At 36.5% G+C, this 22314-nt stretch overlaps 1 protein-coding gene across 15 annotated transcripts in view; it reads left to right on the forward strand.

Moving 5' to 3' along the window:
* eya4 (EYA transcriptional coactivator and phosphatase 4) overlaps window positions 1–21897 on the forward strand; it is a 34598-nt gene extending 12701 nt beyond the window's left edge. The window contains exons 3-20 of one of the 15 annotated variants that reach the window (XM_058763618.1): window positions 1709–1758; window positions 3200–3318; window positions 5331–5414; window positions 5592–5669; window positions 6785–6851; window positions 7033–7175; window positions 7349–7498; window positions 9562–9635; window positions 10654–10831; window positions 11985–12121; window positions 12269–12352; window positions 15680–15769; window positions 15901–15959; window positions 16138–16298; window positions 17605–17719; window positions 17805–17926; window positions 19539–19639; window positions 21220–21897. In XM_058763618.1, coding sequence (XP_058619601.1) covers window positions 1709–1758; window positions 3200–3318; window positions 5331–5414; window positions 5592–5669; window positions 6785–6851; window positions 7033–7175; window positions 7349–7498; window positions 9562–9635; window positions 10654–10831; window positions 11985–12121; window positions 12269–12352; window positions 15680–15769; window positions 15901–15959; window positions 16138–16298; window positions 17605–17719; window positions 17805–17926; window positions 19539–19639; window positions 21220–21300 — 1893 coding nt within the window. In that variant the 3' untranslated portion in view covers window positions 21301–21897. Of the gene's footprint in view, window positions 1–1708; window positions 1759–3199; window positions 3319–5330; window positions 5415–5591; window positions 5670–6784; window positions 6852–7032; window positions 7176–7348; window positions 7499–9558; window positions 9636–10650; window positions 10832–11984; window positions 12122–12268; window positions 12353–15679; window positions 15770–15900; window positions 15960–16137; window positions 16299–17604; window positions 17720–17804; window positions 17927–19538; window positions 19640–19695; window positions 19797–21219 lie in introns of all 15 variants that reach the window. The other 14 variants (XM_058763617.1, XM_058763616.1, XM_058763622.1 and 11 more) reach the window with 14 other exon arrangements.
* The last annotated feature ends 417 nt before the right edge of the window (window positions 21898–22314 follow it).

A 22314-nucleotide genomic window follows, 5' to 3' on the forward strand; every position in this document is an offset into this window, starting at 1 on the left:
GCATATTTACTTTTTGGGTTAAAAGAATTTCTTAATATGAAATTCGAATGGCATGACAATTAGATTAGACTGTACAGAAATTGAAATCTACACGCTAATACAGACTATACTCATAGTCACGCAATGCTGATGTCGTTAACATTAACAATTTGAGAATAAAGTATAACAATAATAATAATTTGCAACGGTTTGATGTGATATGAGCTAACCGATCTTTAGATTAAATCACCATTGGTAGCGCGATTTATGGTAATGCTTTTTTCCTCAGTTGGTCAGAACAAACGTGGCAGACTTGTTACTTACTTGTTCAGATGGCAATATACAGTGAAAATTCTTATTTGGGTCATATATTCCAAGACGTAGGCTAGAATCAGTGATTGCGAAGTACAGTAAACATCCACACCAGTGCGGTGACTGACAGCCACACATTCACCTCAAAACATTAGATTAATCCGCGCTGAAGCCGTGCAGGAGCACAGACCACGCAACAAAGAGACAAAACTTACAGACTGCAGCTTTAAACAAATAAATGCAGCCTCGGTGAGCTTAAGAGACTTCTTTCAGAAACACTGAAACATCTTACTGACCCCAAACTTATCAAAGGTAGTGTATGTGTGTGAATATGAGTTGCTGGTTGCACACTCCAAACATTCTCCCCAAAAACACACGCCACATCTGACACACACATGTATATGTTCATGAGTGCTCGCACACAGGTCTGCATGTGTGTTTTCAATTAAGACCCAGTTGACTACGAGCAGTTTTGGGAGGGGTGAACCGTAAATTGATTGTGAGAAGTTTATAGACTTGTGGCACTTCCTTTTGTTTTACAGTACATTGTGTTTTAATATTCATATACATATTCAAATGTAAACCATGAAAAAATATACATGAAGTTAAGTTTCTGTATGAATGTAAAATAGTAGGAATAAGGCACGGTTTCAGCTGGTGACCTTGACAGTAAGAAAGAAAGAAACTAGAGATTTGGAGAGAATTGATCACAAGGACAAATTCAAAGAGGAAAGTTGCAGTCGTGGTTTTATTAACTCAGTATTGAGTAATATTGAGCGTGACACAGAGTAAGAACCAAGATAAACTGCCAGAATGGGAAAGAATGTATTTTATGTGTGTGTGGGGGAGAGAGACAGAAAGATTTTTGCTGTGTATATTACTGATGAGTTAGAGGATTTTGTAAGCTCGTAATATTGAATCAAACTAATGTGCTGAATATGGTATGTTCACATAACAATATATATTAGTAGGTCTGACTTTCATCATCCTTTCAGATTTGAAAATGTATTTTGTAAATGTATTTTAAAATGTAATTTATTCCTTTGATAGTAAAGCTTTTCAGTAGCCATTACTCCATTCTTCTCAGTTCTCCATTGCTCAAAAAACATTTCTTATTATCAGTGTTGAAAACAGTCATGCTTCTTGATATTTTTTATGGAAACAGTTGTGTATATTGTGATTTTTCCATTCTACAACTTGTTTTTTGTTATTCATATTCTCCTCATTCAGTGGGCAGCATCTGCAATGGAGCAAATAATTCTGAAATGGCAGCAGTAGCTTTAAAAATTATGGGCAGGGAGGTCATCACATTGAGCCAAATAGCTGAAAAATCACTCTCAGACTGAGACTGCAATGTTTTCTTCATACACTGAATGAGAAACTAATACATCAACGGTCTCCTCTGGTCTTTGCACAGGTGAAGAAATCTACCACTGATTCTCATGCTCCAGACCCAGTAGACAACAGGTAAAGTGAACACACATTCACACACATATTCTCCCCTGGAATCCATTTAGGGTATTATTTATGAGTGCCAATGACAGTGGACTGTGGGAGTGAGTGATTTTGTACACATAAAGACAGACGGGGAGAGATAAAGAAAGAGGGATGGTAAAGTCATTGTGTGTGAGTGGGTGTAAAAAAGACAGCTTCACCTGGATAAAACGTGTGTTAGAGTTCTGTGTACTTTGGGATGCGTTCAGAAATTTCACGCAGATGTTTATGCTATAAACCGAGAAAGAGAAGCAGCTCTGTTTCTATTTGAAATTACATTATTATAGGAGCTGTCTTTGTGCATTTGTCCTCTGGATTAAAGTGTTTGCTAAATGCTTCAATGCAAAACTATCTAACTATTTTACTTTTTGTATAATTATTATGCATGGCATTTTTGTAGTTCAGTGGATGAATGCATTGAATACTAAATACTAAAAATAATAATTTGACTCCAAATTTCTTTTTTCTTATATATATATATATATATATGGTGAGAAGAAAACATACGCACTTAAACATATGTTGGTTATGAAATGTATATGTGTGTTCATTATTTGCATTATTTCAACATAATATTGAAATAAAATACATTTACTTCATATAACAATATTGCATACAGTATAAACAATATTTCATTAGCCAAAATGCAAAAAAAAAAAAAAATCTTACTGCATGGAATAGTATTTTGTGTAGTTTTATAAAAAAAAAAAAAAAAAAATATATATATATGTATGTATTATATTCATGTTAATGAGAACATTAGGCAGTTTTTGATTCACATTGCAGGTTGTTTAACATAGTAACATAAAGATACTTTGTGGTTTTGCTCCTCATATTTTCATGTGGGTGAGTTAATGTGAAGAATATTCCATATATGTGTCGCTACATGGAATTCTGGAGGAAAAGACAACTAGATCCTAGATAAACATGACCTAGATAAACTGCTTTCCAGCTTTTTGAGGTAAAAACTCTTAGAAGATGCACAAATTGGGACAGATGTTTTCTTTAGCAGATGGTTTGACACATGAACGAGGGTCATATTATCATTCTTACAATGCCAGAGCCAGTTTTTGCTCACATTTTCTGGTTAGTGAGTGTTACGGTCATTTTGGGGTCAGTAAGATTTTTCATTTTTTTAAAGAAATTAATACTTTTATTTAGCAAGGATGCATTAAAGATTCAGCTTTGCCATCACAGAAATAAATGACATTTTAAAATATATTAAAAGAGAAAACCGCTATTTTAAATTATAATAATATTTCAGAATATTACTGTTTTTACTATGTTTCTGATCAAATAAATGCAGAATTGCGGAACATAAGAGACTTTTTTCAAAAATATTGAGAATTCTTCCAACCCCTGACTTCTGTATGTTAGTGTAAATGTATTAAACGTCTATTTTTGTCTGTCACAGGGCCTTGGAGATGCAGGACCTAACAGACCCGCAGCACTCTGTTAACAGTGGCAGTGACAGCACGTCCAAACTGGACAAAAACATCCTCAGCAACAACATCACGACCAATGGAACCGGAGGTATGAAAGAACGACAAATCAAAGAGCAAGCAAGCAAGAAATTACTAGCGTACATGAGTGAGCGAGCGACATATTAGCTGATAAATAGGCCCTTTCAACCAAAGCATTGCTTTGAGTACAGGAAATCAGCTTTAGCACAGTGCACTCCACTTTCATCGCTGTGGATTTTCTTGCTGTAATTGAAAGCAGGGTTCAGTCGTGGTGTGTGATGTTCGGATTGCAAGGATAAAGTGTTTCTTGTTCTGGTGGTTTTGTTGCTGTCCAGAGCGAGTTTGGTGGATTAGTGGCGATGTTGTGTGTCGAGATGCTCTGAGCTCACACTAACCTCAAAGGTCAAACGCTGCATACAGGCCTAATTAAAACAGAAGAAAGTGTGTATGTGTGCAAGCGTCTTTGTGCTGAAACGTTTTCCAGCACTTCTCCGTGCGTGTTTCAGCAAGAGCCTGGTGCACAGCAAACTATTTCCTGCGTTTAAACTCTCATTTTCTCTCTGATGTCAACACACGCTCGCTCGCTTTTCTCTCCTTGAGGAAAACGCTGAACAAACGTTTTAAGAGAGAACGTTAGGCAAACATACACATGGCTAAATAGACTCTCAACACCCTAGCAAGCGAGCGTTTGATGTATGGCTATGACTGTGCGGTACACAAGAGAGGTAGTAAAGTTAAGGGACCCTGTGTGTGTTGTGTGTGTGAGCTCATCTGTTTTTGACATGTAGCGGAATAAAACAATAGCAGAAGACTGAGAGAGTAAAAGGAGCAGAACTCAGTAAATCATTTAGATTAGAGCTCAGCTAATGATTTTAACAGCTTGACATACACACGCATTCACACACACACACTGGGATTGTGCTTCTGCCAAAACAACGACATATTCAACATTCTCCTCTGTCTACCTCATCAGCTCACAGCCTAGACTGAATCCCTCCATGCACACACACACACACAAGCCGCCCACACAACCACCCACACACACACACACACACACACACACACACACATACATCCCAACATGAATCCCACTGCCAGTGAAGCCTCATTCATCTTACTTTAGAGGACTTCGCTTTCTCCCTCACAAACACACACACACACACGCACGCACACACTGATTCAAGACGTTTTTTCTGCAAATGCGCCTTTGAAAGAGCTGTCATAAACTCAGTGTGGCAAAATATGGTTTTGGAAACTTTATATGATTTATATGAAGCCATTTCTTATTATGGGAACATCAGGAATGATTGGCTGTACTATTGGTAAATGTTTGTTTTAATGAAAGTGAATTTCATTATAATGGAATTCTGTGGGAATTGATCAACTTTTTACTTTTCAGTAATGGTTGTATTCTTTGCTATTTGTGAAATGTTATCAGTTCTTATACAAGAGCTTTCCATAGAATCGTACATTTTACAGTGGCCACCAAATGTATTATTTGGACACTTGGGTCACATTTAAAATTCACGAATTTCATTGTATTAGATAACAAAATATCTATCAAAATGAGATTTGTAAAAAACTTATGCTGTTTTCTCAGAACTAACATCTCTTTTCTCAACTAACTACAATTACTTTTAACCAACTTTTAGTTAATGTAATGCATTTTTTCACAAACGTTTAACAACCAATAAATATCCAAGAGCATTTTGTCTTCATTTTGAACACTTTAGCTATTGTTTTATCATTTAAAACCTAACAAATGCCTTATAGATTTGCTTGAAAAGTGTTGAAAATATTTTTTAATATTTATTTATAAATAATTTATTTAAAAATGATTTCATAGTAATGTGATTATATACAGTAATGTGAATATAAATTATATTATTGTAAATTGCATTTATTTATTTTTTATATTAATATAAACAAATCTATACAATAAATGCAATTTAGTGACATTCAGTGTTTTTAAGTGTGATTTAAGTGTCCATATATTTTTGGGTCTACTTGTATGTGCTAAATTCATAATTTAAAAAAATAACTGGGTAATACAGTCCACTATACATCTGACTCCGCCCCTAGGAGAGAACATGACAATTCTAAACACGGCTGATTGGCTGCTGGGCTGCAGTACCCCGCCCACTGCCCCAAGTATGAAGAACGATGGTATACTGCATGTGTTTGTGGAGTGTACATATATGATAGCACGTGTGTGAGTGTTTGGGTACAGTGCTTTGGAGGGTTTGCTTTAGTACTTTCAGAGTTTGTTTGATTTTGAGAGGTTTGAGAGGAGTTTGACAGCTGACAGGATGCCTTATATCTTTCTTGGTCTCTCTCCTTAAGTTAAGTCTGAGCCTCTGAACAGCAGCGAGGCTGTGAGCTCGGCAGGAGACACTGGGCTGGACACTTACACTGGGTCAGGTAAGACACACACACACACACGCTTACATGCGCTGCATTCAGAATGCCTGCTGTAATCCCGCTTGGGAACTTGCTGAAAGCTCTGAGCCCTCAATCTTTGTACTGCCCTTGAGCTAACGTCATCAGAGCCACAAACTCTTTATTTAGATCAATGTGCTCACACACAAACACACACACACTCAGAGACTGAGAAACCCTCTGTCCATGCACTCCCCTGCAGAGAAGGTTGAGGCCCTTGCTTGAGCTGACAGTGTGATGTCTCTATAGAGAAGACAACAGCATGTTCGTTTATATGCACTGCAAAAAACTTGAGTTAATGAAAAAAACAAAAAACATGAACATATTTTTACCCCATTGGTAATAAATTTATTAAACAATAAATGAGGCTTAAATAAATATATACTCTATAAAGGCTTGTTTTGAGACTACATCTATAAAATATCTATATAGACTAAAGAGTACATCTATGACTTCACTGTGTGTACTTTAGAAATGTTACTGACAAATAAGACAAAAACATTAAGAAAAATGCTTGTGTGTGTGCGTGTGTGTATATATATATATATATATATATATATAAAATAAAAAAAAGCCTCAGAAATTGTGTTTTGCTGAAATGATTGGGACTGGGAAACATTTCAGCTCAGGAAGGGAATTATGACAAGCAAACGCCAAAATTTGTTTTTGATTTTGCATCTCAAGGAGAGAAGAGGAAGAGAGGGAAGGCAGGAGCAGGAAACGAGGACATTCTTTGATGTAGAAAGAAGATTTTTGAGAGAATAGTTCCTGTTACTTTTTTTTCTGCTATTTCTTAAATTGAATCCAGCTGGTGAGAAAGACTGTGAGATGTCAATCAAAACTCTGAGCTGCATGTGTGAGTGGATTTAAATTGAAGGCTCTTGGCAAAATCTCTTCAAATGGAAGAAGTCCAGCACACATTTTATTTTATGGTTGTGATATGTAATAAATTACACATTCAGTCCAACGACAACTGACGTGCTGTACTGACTGCTGATACATCCCAGTAAAGTGTATGTGTGTGTGCGCCATTGTGCGTGAAAACAATTCAGTCTCTCTAGCTAATTTCTTTTTTTCTTCTTTTGTTTTTTGTGTAGTTATAAGCAGCAGTGGATTCAGCCCTCGGCCGGCTCACCAGTATTCACCTCCTCTCTACCCCTCAAAGTATGACACAGACACATTATGATTTAAAAATGTACATGCAAAAACATCTAACCATCTTGACTGGGGTCAACACAGTGATGAACCAGACAAATTAACAATGGCGGTTGATGTCAAAAAGGCAGCCGACCCTTGATCTAATCAAATGAAAGCTGAATGTTTTGATTTTGTGTTTGATTGGCAGGCCTTACCCCCACATCCTGTCTACTCCCGTGGCTCCTCCCATGTCGGCCTACACGGGCCAATCACAGTTCACTAGCATGCAGCAGTCGACAGTTTACACGCCCTACTCTCAAACTACTCCACCCTACGGCCTCTCCACCTATGGTAGGTCCTTTACCTTCACTTACATGATGATGGATGACATATATGTGTGTTGTTTATTCAGTGTGTGATGATGGTAATAGTCTAGTATTTATAATAGAAAAAATGCAATTCATGTGAAAAAGCCTTTAGTATCAGTCCAGTTTGATTAACAGGTCCACTCTCTTGATCTTGAGCTACAGATTTGGGGGTGATGTTGCCAGGCATAAAGACAGAAGGAGGGCTGACACAAACCCAATCAACCCTCCAATCAGGGCTCAGCTATAGCCCTGGATTTACCACCCCTCAGCCCGGACAGACAGCATATTCACCCTATCAGATGCCAGGTGAGTATGTTTATCCGACCAAGTATTAGAGACTGTAACTGTATTAGTAATGCTGCACAGCCTCAAATGTTGTACACTGTAGAATGTACAGTTGTTATGCAACAAAAATAACATTCACTTATAAGATCCGCTAATTACTTGTCAGAATTATGCAATTAAAGGAGCAGGTTAATTAAAGGTTCATCTAAAAATTAAAAAACATTGTCAGTATTTACATTATATATTTATTAAATGGGTCATATGATGCGATTTCAAGTTTTCCTTTCTCTTTGGAGTGTTACAAGCTGTTTGTGCATAGATAAGATCCCTGAAGTTGCAAAGACTAAAGTCTCACAACCAAAGAGATATTCTTTATAAAAGCGAAGACTCAACCACGCCCCCCTAAAACGGCTCATTCAAACACGCCCCCACATGTCTACGTCACGATGTGGGGAGATTTGCAAAACACCGCCCAAATGTATACGCAATGAAAAAGGCGGGACTTTTATTCTCACTGTGGTATTGTTGCTGCCACCGGCCCCATGTCCTGGAGACGCTGTGTTTCGTTGTGAAAGCGAAACTACTTTGTTTGGGCTTCCAAAAGAGGACACAACTAGAAATAAGTGGCTAAGTTGTATTTACAACACTGTTCCAGAACAGTTCAACCCAAATATTCGAGTTTGTGCAGCACATTTTACAGAGGACTATTTTCTGAACCTGGGAGTAGCCTGCCAGCTGTGCACAAAGACTGTTTCTATAAAGTGGAGCAATTCCAACTTTGCAAGGACAGTCTGGCGCTTCTGACTCACAGCCTGTAAGTATGTTTTCATATTTAAAGAATTTGCCACTGACTATTCAAACACGAGTTTTGAGCTGTGTAGAGTAGCGCTTGATGTTTGTCGTTTCTCTGATCACAAATGCAGACATGGTAATGTTTACGCGGCGCAATGCAACGCGATGCGTAAAAGGACAGTATAAGTCATTATAATCAGTAATTATGTACCCACTGGATGCAACAAATGCCTCGTTTGTAATGGGTTTTATTGTTTTTGTGTCATCGCACCAGGACACAGCATCACAATGCGGTAAGGGGCGTAACATTTCCGTCTCATGCTTGAGGTATTCGACCAATCACAATGCTCTGGATAGCTGGCCAATCAGAGCACACCTCGCTTCTCAGAACGATGAGCTTTGTAAAAATCGTCGCGTTTCAGAAAGGCGGAGCATAGAGGAGCAACAATAATGTACAGTATGTGGAAAATAATGTGTTTTTTGAACCTTAAATCGCATAAACACATTGCATTACACCAAATACACAAAATAACGTCATATGACCCCTTTAATTTCTTAAGGCACATACAATTAAACATTTTTTGAGAAACACTGTGTAGCTCTTGCCATAAAACGACAGTTCATAGTGGCCAGGATCTGAAAAAAACTAAATGCAACATATTATTTTGAATTGTGGATGTGATTACCAGTTTTGTTATTGCTGACTAAAAACATTTTGTTAATTAAAATAAAGCTGAAATAATAATATTAGAGAAACTTGAACTAAACAAAAATGATAAATGTTGCCTTGAAAACTAAGTAAACTAAATGCGTTTAAATTGAATCACTAAAATTACTAACTGAAACTAAATAAAAACTAAAACTGAAATAAAAATAAATGATATCCAAATAATAAGATTTGAAAAGAACAAAATCTAATTAAAATGACAAAAGCATATAATAAAATTCAAGTACTAAAACTAAACAAATTCCAAAAAAACTTGGAATATATTGCACAATAAGGCTTATAAAAACTTTTATGATGCATTTTCTGCATTTTCCTGTCCTTTTTGATGCTTGACAGCCTTTGGTCCCTATAAATTGTGGTTGTATGGCTAGCACTGTGTGTGGATTCTTCAAAAAACGTGTGCGTTTGTGTACTGAAGAAGAAATAACAGCATACGGGTTTGGAACAACATGATAGTAATTAAGGATAGTATTTTAACGTTTGAGTATTTTACTATTTGGGTATTTCACTTTTTGATGAGATCTGTTAGTCGTTGACTCACACTGGCTTTTCTCTCCCTCAGCAGGGTCAGGTTTCACAACCTCTCCTGGTCTCTACACATCCAACAACTCCAATCCAGGCAACTTCACCACACAACAGGTATGGTCACACATGCACAGATGAACACACACATGCACCAATAACGTCAGACTCTTTTTAAAACAGCCCAGGCCTCGGAGAACAGATTGCCATCCTTCATCTGAGAGAATTTATGCTTTTAGGACTTAATGTTTCCCTAAACTTTTATGATTAAAAGTGCTGCCAAAGAAAAGGACCCAACTACACTTAGACTCCCACTGATGAATTTAGCTGTGTAAACAAAGTGAGGTTCTGGCGATGGTTGAAATGAAGGAGTAAGCGGAATTAGGATGAAATGAGAGAATGAAAGCAGTAGTGGAGTTTCGCCGAGAGCATTTTACTGCAGCGCTCATGTTCTTGAACGAGTGAGTCAGTGACAGTTTTAGAGTCATCTCCCGTAAGAGATCCGTCAGTGTCTGCGCATGTAAAACTCTCTCAAAGATACAAGAGAAATCAGGGAGTGATAAAAGCTCTGTGTGGATGAGCCAGAAATCTGTACGTTCCAGTCCTATTACTTGATCTTTTTTCTCTTTATTATTCCCCTGATAAACTCCCTCTCCCTTTCTTATTCATTCATTTAAGAAGAACATAAAAACTATATTCTTTCCACATTTTACTAAATTATAGAGGGGAGTGGGGCAAGTTGTCACACTCCAGTTTTTATTTCTTAGGGTAGATCTACTGTACATTGGCTACAAAAAAGCTATTGATTATTTCCACTGTTACTGATCAAGAAAAAAAAAAGTTCATTGAACATACATTGACCTTTTGTGACAACATGCCCCAATAGCAGGCTTCAAACATTATAAAACAACAAGCAAAAATGTAAAAGGTGACATCAAACAACCGTTTTGTTCAACAACAAAAACATTTATTACATTTACTGCATAATTATATGTAACTGCATCATGTATATTTTTATATATCGCTTAAAAATACCCTGTCTGCTTTCTGGTCAGGTTTTGAGTTGGATTTATATTTGTAATCGATGAATAAATAAATTAATATTTATTATTTGGATTTTGTTTGTTTGTAGCAGGAATATCCCTCCTATACAGCATTTGGGCAGAATCAGTATGCTCAGTATTACTCCACCTCCTCCTATGGTTCCTACATGACATCTAACAGTTCATTGGACGGCACAGGTTCAGTCTCCACCTATCAGCTGCAAGACTCCACCCCCATCATGACAGGACAAGCAACTGACCTGAATCCAGGTAAGCGCCCAGAACATCCTAGCAATCGCATAGCAGTGAGCTAAAAACTCCTTCAAACACCTTGTTTTGAATCTAGCAAAAACCCCTAGCATCATGGAAGCAACTTTTACACAGGCAGTGTTCTTCAGCAAGTGTAAAAAACAAGTCTTGCCTCATAAACATCTCTACTGTTGTCTGTTATCTGTCAAAAATGGGATCATTTCCACTGTAGCTTAAAGTTAATCATTCCAACAGAGAAGTAAATGACGCAGTTGAAAGTTAAAATGGATGTTAGAATGCTCTGTTATAAGGCTTTTGGCACAAAGGTGTCGTGTACTGTAGTTGTTGATTATGTTAGTAGAGCGATGGTGATTGGGGGTTTGTCCAGCAGGCCCAAAATTCAGTGGGGTCCTAAAGCTGCATTTCTCAGTGATTTAGCTTGGCTGCAGTACAGCAGAGCTCATTACAGTAAATTTGCTCACACGCATAGACACACAAACATTGTTCTATCAGATGTGCCAATTTCCCACTTTCAATACTTATGTAAAACATGTTTTTTTTTTGTTAAATTAAAAACAGACATGAGAATGTACAAACTCAAATGTTGTTTTAAATCCATCTATACAATCCCTGATTAAAAAGAAATACTGTGACAGCAAAGCATTATCTTCATTTCTTCTTCTTTACAGGACATATAAAGTATTAAACCCCGTTCACACCAAGAACGATAACTATAAAGATAACTATATTAGCATCCACACCAGCAGACGATATCGTCTGTTTATTCTAAGCGCACGCTCGTCTGCTGCTTTATATTCTCCGGCTCGTTATTGCAGGATGGATTCTGATTGGGTGTCAATGTTTGTATCATTCATCAGCTTGAAAAAAATAATTCTGAAAGTGATTCCAGCTATATTGTTTCTCTGTGCCTTTATTGTTATAGCTGTGGTGTGGACTCTGCTATTCTTTAATATTGAGAACTATTTTTAGAACTGTATCTCTATCGTTATCTTTATAGTTATCGTCCTTGGTGTGAACGTCCCTTTAGGGTGAATTTTTGAAGCTCAACTGAAAGGTTCATGATTACAGCAGAAGCATAAATATTCAAGCCAATGAACAAGCTTTTAAGAAGCTTTGATGTGTGTCATAAATGTTTCTTGGTTCTCTTTTGCAGGTGAGTTTGAGGCGGGGCAGAGCCCATCCACACCAATCAAGGAGATGGAGGACCGGGCGTGCCGAGGGGGTGGAGCTAAAGCAAGGGGGCGGGGCCGAAAGAACAACCCCTCCCCACCACCTGACAGTGACCTTGAGGTATGTACAGATAGATAGATGTAAATCTCATAAATGCACTCACAGTTGAAGCAGATGCTTGCATCATCTAATGTAAACATACTCTCACTACATAATCCCTGTGTCATCACTGTATGTTTACTGAGATGTGTCTGCATGTTTTTACAGAGGGTGTTTGTTTGGGATCTGGATGAGACAATTATTGTGTTTCACTCACTCCTCACAGGCTCCTATGCACAGAAGTACGGCAAGGTGAGTGCAAACACACGTACTATGCACAAATATTAAACACGCTTTCCTCCACTATAGAGACAATGAGCATCTTCCTGTGATTCCTGATTATTCTTAGTAAGCAGACAATGTGTAAGGTTATGTAAATGCTTTAATTAGTGTTGATTTATCTGATAATAGTCATAAGTAGTTTAAGTAAAACTGATCGGTACACACAAATTTGCCTATTACCCTGATTTCTTTCTGCAAGTGTGGCAGTGTTCTGGTGGTGTTGCGTGTTGGTTTACATTTTGAAATAAAAACCTTAATTTTAAGTGTCATGTCAGTTCAGTTTTATTCTATAATTGTGTTTTTATCAACTTTTGCTAATTAGCAAAAAATGTTTCCCTTTAAAAAATACAGTAAAAAAAAAAAAGTGTAGGATTTAATATTTACATTTTTCACCTAGTGAATTTCACAAATAATTACAAAGAAATGACAAGTACCACATTGAATTAATCATGAGATTTTGAAGTAGATTGAAGGAATTGGTATTTTTTGTAAAACACACTCCAATAATCTTTTACTGACAACTTTGAAAAATAATTTTTTTTTGTGTGTGTGTATATCTCCAGAAAGCAATAGTTGAATCTTGACGCAATATTAGGACTCCCACAACTGTGCACTGCAGAGCGCACAATAACAGAGTTGTTAGATTAGGCACTGTGATGGCCGGACTCAAGGAGTGTGAAGCGTCAGACATCTTCTGACACCTTCCCTCATTTCTTGTCGTTCAGTTGGTGAGAGACATAGAGACAGCTGCGGCTATTCACGGCTCTGGGGCTATTTCTGCAGGCTCTGTGACGATGAAAACCCTCCGTTCTTAGACACTCTCGTTAGATACATTGCACATGCTGTCAAGCTCAAGTGCCAGCACACACCGATCTATATATCAATCACTGAAACGATTGTGAAATTACCGAATCTCAGAGTTCAAAAGTGGGAAAAGCAGCTCTACGCCATTATGTCTTGAATTGTTTATTTTGATTGAAAAAAATTGCCTCAATTATTTTTTAACGTATGCTTAGATTAAGTTTAAACATTTTCAAACAGTTGAATCATCATTTCCAATCTCTGTCAGTTTCGCCATTAACTTTGTGTGTGTGTGTGTGTGCTTTTCTATTCTCGTTCGCTGTCTCAGCCAATCACCTCTGAGCCAACAAACTCCATCACATATGATGATTTTTACAGCTGGGTGCCCTCCCCCTCTCTCGTTCTTTCACTGAGTGTGTGTGTGTGTGTGTGTGTGTGTGGTTTGAAGGGTGAGAGCGTCTGATGTTCTGAGACAAGTGTAGTATCTGTCATCATTTGATGGAAACATGGAACATTTTATTTACTGAGCAAAATGTGCATTTGAAATATTCAGTTCGAGCCAAAACTGCAGAATTAACCACTAATACAACCTGCACTCTTAAAGGGGTCCTATTATGCTTTTTCACTTTTTGAATTTTAGTCAGTGTAGATCTTTTTATGCCCAAACATACACACTACACAAAGTTACAAATCTCAAAGTCCACTCCAAAGGGAGATATTTCGTTTTTTAAAAATCCCTTTTCAAGAACTACAAGGAATGGCTTGTTTGGACTACAAAGTTGTTTTCCTGTATTTGTGATGTCACAAAGCTGTCCATTAGAATATCATTAAAATAAATTCCGTCTACTGAAATTCCAATGTTTTTATATCACTGTATTTCTGAAGAAAACCGACTGTCTTCAGACAATTTTGGATGTAATTTTCATTTCATCTTGCATGTAATGTCTGATAAAGCAGCATTTGTGAGCGGAGCTGCTTTGTGTACAGCGTTACCAGGGAAACCTCGCTCTCTACTCCAACAGAGCCTCCTGTTGGCAGACAATTAATTTGCATTTATATGCCGCCACAAATAGTGTAAGTCTGTGGGACTATGGTATCAATAAATTCAACTGTACAGATTCACTGTAATTCATGTTATAATGTTAGAATTAAAGAAAAATACACATAATACATTTTACCGTTGCACTTATCTGTACATAGTAAATGCAGTTATTTTTTAAGCTGTTGTTGACTATCTAAAACACGATTTAGCGGGAAAAAAACAACAACAACAATAACGGTACCACTTTAATATGTCTTGCAATATCCGTGTGTGCAAAGGTTCTGCGCGATCCTCTTGTTCAGTATTCTCGGGGTCTGAATTGATATTGCAATATTGACGAACTTGCTGCTTTGGCAAGGGGCGGGGCAGTACTGAAACACCGTCTAAGCTGTTCGCCAATCACAACGCACTGGGACAGCTAACCAAGCACAACACATTTCGTTTTTCGGAAGGCGGGCCTTCATCAAACCCGGAACTAATCAAGACGTTTGTGCCAGGCTGGGGAGAGATAATAATGTAAATTATGTGAAAAATAATGCGATCATGAGAGCATGTCCTAGTACACCCCCAAAACAAAATCAAGACTTTGTAAAAGAGCATAATAGGACCCCTTTAATAATCACAGATTTTATTGATATTCCTGAAACATTCTGGTTAAGGTTTGTTCTATTTTTATAGATTTTTTTTTCTTTTCTAATCTGTTAATGTTATATTTTGTAATAAATTTAAAAATTTAAAATTGGTTATATCTGTTTTTAACAAATGCTTAAAACGTTTGAAAGAAAGAAAGATGTGTATTTTGATAGTCTGCACATTTGGGGTTTGGTTTCTATAGTAAAAATTATGATTTTTTTAAATGTATTTTTGAACTCCAATATGAGGGTTAAAATTAAAGTTCTTATGTTATTAGTTCTTCTTTCATTGACTTGCACTGAATTTTCAGCTTTTAAAATTATGTCATCAAAGATGACAGAAAATCAAAATGATGTTATTGATGGATGCAATGATGTAATCCTCATTTTTGCATATTGATTTTTTTCTATTTGCATGCTAAGGTTTGCAGGTTAAGGCCTGTCTCTTGTTCTTTGCATATATTTAATCATTTACATTTACAGCCACCTTTACACTGGCTATGGCTCCATTTGCCATCTAGATGAAAAATTTTACTGAGCTGAGCTTGTCGCAGTGCATTCTGGGATTGCCTTCCCTGCAATACATTCAAAGCTTTCTTAAAATATGGCCAAACATAATGGATTTACCACAATTCTGGAATGGCCTCTGCATTAGGAGTGTCCATAATGCCTTAAAATGTCCCCCCAAAAAAAAGCATGCACAGTGTCCCGACAACAGTTGGGAAAATTTTAACTATGTTAGGTTTGTTATTGGTGGTGGTGATGATGATGATAGTTAGTAAAAAGTAAAAATATCCTAACAATTAACATTTGACTTCTCAGGACCCTCCTTTAGCTGTGACTCTTGGTTTAAGAATGGAGGAGATGATCTTCAATCTTGCTGATACACATCTATTTTTTAATGATTTAGAGGTAAGTAAACTGCCCTCCTCTTGTCCCATTTGTCTTAATTGTTTCCTCAGTCTTTTTCCAGTCAGAGTGTGTTTATGTGACTGTGTGGCCCCCTGCTGGTTAACAATAGTAACCCCACTGTGTTTGGATAGGAGTGTGACCAGGTGCACATTGACGACGCCTCTTCAGATGATAACGGACAGGACCTCAGGTGAGTTTATCAGCTGAGTGCTTTGATTGATTTAATAGTATTTAAACTTTGATTTCAAACTATCCTTTTAAAGTTTTAAAGTTACTCATTCAGCTGTAACAAAAAAAAGTCCTAAAATATGTCTCAATATGTATTTTACTTGTACGTAAAACAAGATTGTTATTGTTATTATCAACAGTACTTACAGTTTTGCCACTGATGGCTTCCATGCAGCTGCAACAAGCGCAAGTCTCTGCCTAGCAACAGGTGTTAGGGGCGGAGTCGACTGGATGAGGAAGTTAGCTTTCCGATACAGAAGAGTCAAAGAGTTGTACTGCACTTACAAAAACAATGTGGGAGGTATGATCTGATTACAAGTTGAAATATTTTCACAGTAATTTTTACAGGATTAATTCTAAATCTCCATAGCTGTGTTATTTAGTATTATTTATATACACTATTATAGTATTTATAAGGGATGGCCATTACTGAGTGCTATGAACACATGTAATGTGTTTCATTCATACTGGACGCCAGAGGGCGCCCTCACGCAGAAACTCCACATATGCATCACAGAAGTAACAGGACTGATGACATTCCAGGAAATCCCTAATATGGATAAAGGCATCACTATTGCTGTAACTGAATAAAAAGAAGATATAATGTAAAACGTTCTAAATGATGAAATGTAAGGACAATAAACACTTCCCTGCGACAATATATGGTATATTTTATTTAATCTATATATTTTCATAATGATTAAGTATATTTGCAAGCCATTTCTAATCGATAGTAGCCTTTATTACAGTATAGAATATATTTTCTGGCTCATTTTGTGATAAGAAGCCACATCAGATCACAAAAGGAAGTTATTTCAAACACTTGACTAATGTTGTGAAGTAAAAACAAGTTATATTGTTCTCTTTTGTTGGACAACACACAGCCAGTTCTGAGAGAAATAAAACGCACGGAAATGATTTAAACGCAAAACCGAAAAACCACAATTAAGCGTGTATTGAACCGTGGATGTCTTACCGAAAGGTTTAATATTATATTGAGAATTGTGACATCCCGAGTATTTATTAAGATTTAGAATTCAATATACATTTTTGTTTTAATTTGTAATTTTTTCTTTTGTTGTTTCTTTTGCTTATTTATTATTTCAGTTATAAGAATTTTAGTACCTCAACTTCCAACTTTTTTTATTTTAGTTGTTTATCAAGGCAACATTTCTAATTTTTGTTTTCCTTTTTAATGGCTTTAGTTTTAGATTTGATTTTAATTAACAATAAAGACACTATTCCATAGGTATAATGAATTGCCCAGATTAACTTAATTAAATGACTCTATAGCATTCTGGGGTCCCACAATGCAGCGTGATCTGTTGTTTTTTTTTTTTTTTTTTTAAGACAAAACATGACCAAAGCTGTATTTAGAATTAGACTGGGAAATCACTGCAGTGTTTTTATACATTGTATTAATAAAATGCTCTTAAATGTTGTAAAATCCTTGTTATTTTTTAAAGTGATGTTTTAATAATTTCATGGTTTAACATTCAAATTCTGCCTAATTAATGAACTAGGCTGTGTCCGTTAGTAACCCCAGTTTCATGCCTTAATATACACTATATTTATGAATGTGGCGTTTTGTTTACAATCTATTTCAGGGTTGCTGGGACCGGCTAAGAGGGAGGCGTGGCTCCAGCTGAGGGCAGAAGTTGAGGCTCTCACGGACTCCTGGCTGACCTCTGCGCTCAAGTCCCTGTCGATCATCAGCTCCAGGTCTGTCTCTTCATGCAGCATCAGCCTTTGTCAGGACTATAGCTTCACACAGCAAAAAATCACAATCCCTGTCTCTCTTACCCAGGAGTAACTGTGTTAACGTCATGGTGACAACGACACAGTTAATACCTGCGCTGGCTAAAGTGCTGTTGTATAGCCTGGGCTCAGCGTTTCCTATTGAAAACATTTACAGCGCAACCAAAATAGGTGAGTTCAGATACAGGTCCATACAGCAGACTTTGCCTTGAGTTCATCATGTAAATTGTGTTGAACTGTTTATTTTCATTTCATTTCTGCAATCAAGGGTGATGTAGAGTTCAGTCTGTGTGGAACATGCTTTGGCTCATGTTGTTGCATTAAATCATAAATCAAAACGGATCAGGATGACCTGGTCATAACGTTCACATTCACTCTGTCCGTTCGTGTGGAATTGATTTTGATTGGCTGATCTGTCATCATCTTCCAAGGTTAAATTATTCTTTCATGCTGCTCCTTTATAAACAGTCGTCTTCATTCACAATAAGTTTATTCCACTCTCTTTTCCGAAACACCCTATTTGATCTGATATGTTGCTTACAAATAACAATGTTTTAAATGGAAACCTGAACTCTGGCCATGTGATTTGGTTCATCAAGTGATTCCATAACTGTAATTACTAAAACTTAAATATATAACAATGAATTTAAATAAAATAAAGAAAATAGAAGAAAACCGTATCAATTTAATTTAATTAATATTTGAATTATTTTTCCATAAAATACAATTCAAATTTGATTTGTACATTTTTTTTTTCTTTTTAGGTTACTACACTACACACATTTATTACAATCAAACAAACAAACAATAAATAAATAAAATACTGAGGGAGACAAAAGCCCTATTTAAACGGTAATTGTTTCTCATGGGACTATAAGGTATTTTCAGCATTTGCAAGGGCTAGTTGATGATTTTATTGCCATCCAAATCCAAAATGTCAGTGTTTTTCTCCCAGCACCTGCATAAAAATTCCAGGCCAGATTACCTACTGTTTTCTGACAAACACCAAGTCGTGTAGTAATTCAACTGCCGTCCGAATTCACGTCTCTGAGTCTAAAGTTGTTTTGTATATCCTTTTTTAAACACTGCCAAGCGCTGTATAGTACTGCTGAAAGGCTGGAAACTGTTTACTAGAATAATATTACGTCATTGATCCACTACAGTGAAAAAAAAAGAGAACAAGAAGAAAAAGAAAACAATCACATAGATGTTTGAAGATAGATTAGGGCTTGCACAACCAGTAGTTTTATCTTCAGAGATAAAATGCAAGACAGAAATGCATTTAAACAATAGCGCATCGATTTTTCCCGTTTTTAAATAATATTAACAAATAATAAACAGGTCATTATTTTCCTATTACTAAATTACATTAAATTATATTAATTCTCTGAGCAATAATAAACATCTAGTTTGCAGCAGACAATCATGTGACAGAACTCGCTCCTCCACTGTGAATAAATCACCATCTGAAAGCGTGAGTTTTATGACTGAGGGGCTTATGTTTCAAATCCCGTCTTGAGTGACTTCTCCAAAACGTGCAGTTGTCTTGTTGACCCAAAGCCCGATTCCACACAGTTACAGAACCCATGCTCATTGCCATGGTTACGGCAAGAACAAAATATTTTGGAGGTCAGGGTTTGTCTGTGTGCAAGAGCGACTCTCGTGCTTTGAATTTCTCCCCTCAAATAATCATACTCCATAATCATGTGGCTTGTTCATCCCATGAGTGAAGCGGGTGAGTCTTAAGCTTGTTGAGATTCACGTCTATGCCTTGTTTCCGCAGGTAAAGAGAGCTGTTTTGAACGTATAGTATCCAGGTTTGGCACTAACATAACGTATGTTGTGATTGGCGATGGGCGCGATGAGGAGCATGCAGCCAGCCAGGTAAAATCTCCCGTCTGACCCCAAGCCTCTGACCTGTCACCTTGTTTATGTTACAGGCAAAGAGAGTTGCTTTGAGCGCGTAATGCAGAGGTTTGGCAGGAAGGTAGTGTATGTTGTAATTGGGGATGGTGTAGAAGAGGAGCAGGCCGCTGCCAAGGTAACGACCCGCAGGTGAACCGGAAGCAGTGTGTGACTTCTCAGATTGGACTTCCTGCCTGTGTGTGCTGTAGAGCTTTAGATGAAACTGATCTGCAGCTTGTGCGCTTCATTTATTTCCTCATCTGTAGTTTCAATGTGGATGTCTGTAGTGGTTGCTTTTTCCCTCTGATCATCTGAGACCAGCTTTTCTTTCTCAGATCCCAAGCCATCTAGAACAGAGCTATTCAACTGAGGTTCTCCGAGGTCTCGGGCATCTAATCGCATCCCGTAGCTTCGGGTCAAGTTGACCTCCTGTAGATGATCTGCCGAGATGCTGAACCTAAAGACCCAGTTGAATACTTGTGTTCTAGGAAACCACTCTGCAGCATTTCTAAACAAAGTTTATAAAGTGTACAATACTGTTCAAATGTTTGGGTTCGGAAAATCTTTGTTCATCAAGGATGCATTCAATTGATCAAAGGTGACAGTAAAGATTTGCTTTATACATTGTTACAAAAGATAGCAGTTCTTTTGAACTTTATGAAACGGTAACAATATTTCACAATATTACTGTTTTACTGTATTTTTGATCAAAATGAATGCAACCTTGGTATAAGCATAAGAGACTTTATTCAAAAACATTAAAGACCCCAAACATTTGAACAGGCAAAAACAAAAACAAAAAAAAATTACATTTACATTTTGATTCTTAAATTAAAAATACATTTTACGAAACAGTTTTTTTTTTCGCAAGATTTTAGAGTGCTAAGCTGAAGGATTTGTAAAGGGTTTATTTGAGATTTCGAAATTATTTTCGTTAATAGTAAAAAAAAATAACTTTCTAAAGATAAATTAGTAATTAATATAAATGTATATCTATTTATGTTTACATACAACACTTTACAATAAACTTCAGTTTGTTAACATTAATGCTATAGATTCTACATTTCTACGTTAAAACATTAAATTAATAATAAAAAAAAATAAATGCAATAAAAATGAAAAAATGTTCATGTATTATGGACAACCATGAATTAACAATAACCTGTAGTGTAATTAAAATGAACATTTATCTAGATTAATAAATGCTTTTTTTTTTTTTTTAAAGTATAATTATGTTAACAAATTTAACCTTTTTGTAAAGTGTTACTGTTTTTGATCTGATACAAAAAGTGTTTGTAAATGCTTTACTAAACTCTTTATAAACCTTCTGTACTATAATAATGTGAGTAATGAGAGGCTGTTGTTTTGTATTATGAGTTTTTTCTCTGCGTGATCTGGTTGTTGGATCTCTTCACCTCATTTTCAGAAATGAAGAGAACTCTTGAGCTATAACAAACAATAATATTAGACAAAACCTGCCTGCATGGATAATGCTAGAAAATGTTAAGCATTGAAGCAAATGTCAGACGCGCTCACAGTCAGTCCGTTTCTCTCCACAGCACAACATGCCCTTCTGGCGGATATCCAGCCACTCTGACCTGCTTGCCCTCCATCAAGCACTGGAATTCGAGTACCTGTAACACTCGACACCTGTATCATAGGCCTTTTTTTGTACAACTATTTAAGAACAAGAGTACACTGCAATCTCTTTTTATGTTGTTGTTGTCTTTTTGATTATTTTTAAGAAAACTCTGGCTTTTAAGATATTTCTGCACTGTCTTAAGAAGACTAGGACAGACTAGGATGAGGGGAAATGGGATTTTAATGGTCAAACCAGGCTTGTAAAGAGCTTACTAAGGTCTTACGTCACACACACTGCATTTCATGTCTGAATGAGGGGAGTTCATCTTCTTGAAACCACATATATCCTCACTCATCTACAGGAATTACATTATCTCTGTCTATACGGTAGACTTCATCTCCACTTAAACGACTCGAGCGCTGTACTCTAATCAAGGATCATTTAGAATAGACACATAACTCATGTAAATTATTTTACAGTAACTAGATTAAACACTAAAGGACGCTGTGTGTTTTCACATGGTATCGTTTTGATTTTGTGTTTTTTGTAAGTTTTTGGCAAAAAGTCTGTGTATAATTTGTTGTGCCTTATAAGATGTTTTTGTGTGTCAGTTTTTATTTTGAGAATGTATGTAGATAAACAAATGTAAACATTTGAGATTCTTGAGTTGTCTTTTCTAAGTGGTTAAAACATTTTTTTTAATCCATCTATACTGGTGAAGAAATCCAAAGTTTTTTTTTTTTTTTTATTTGTGAGGAAACATTCATTTGTATTTTGGTTGAAGTCGTGACAGTTGGAAAGAACTGCAAAATAAAAGTCGACCATCAGGGGGGAAAAAACACCTTTTAAAGCTGTAGTTTTATTCGGACTGACCATTAGTTGCAAAGCCATAAGCAGGCATAGTGCTAAGTTTTCTTATTCAGGGAATGCACCTCCAAATAACATTTAAAGAAAAATAGTGTACATTTTAAACTTCATCTTAATGACAAACACTTATGTAACTTTTAAAGCCATACAATTGGGAAAGTATTGCTATTATAGGTAAAGTGCATGTCATAATGCAACAAGACTC

This window comes from Onychostoma macrolepis, chromosome 23 (assembly GCF_012432095.1).
Source record: "Onychostoma macrolepis isolate SWU-2019 chromosome 23, ASM1243209v1, whole genome shotgun sequence".
Lineage (NCBI taxonomy): Eukaryota > Metazoa > Chordata > Actinopteri > Cypriniformes > Cyprinidae > Onychostoma > Onychostoma macrolepis.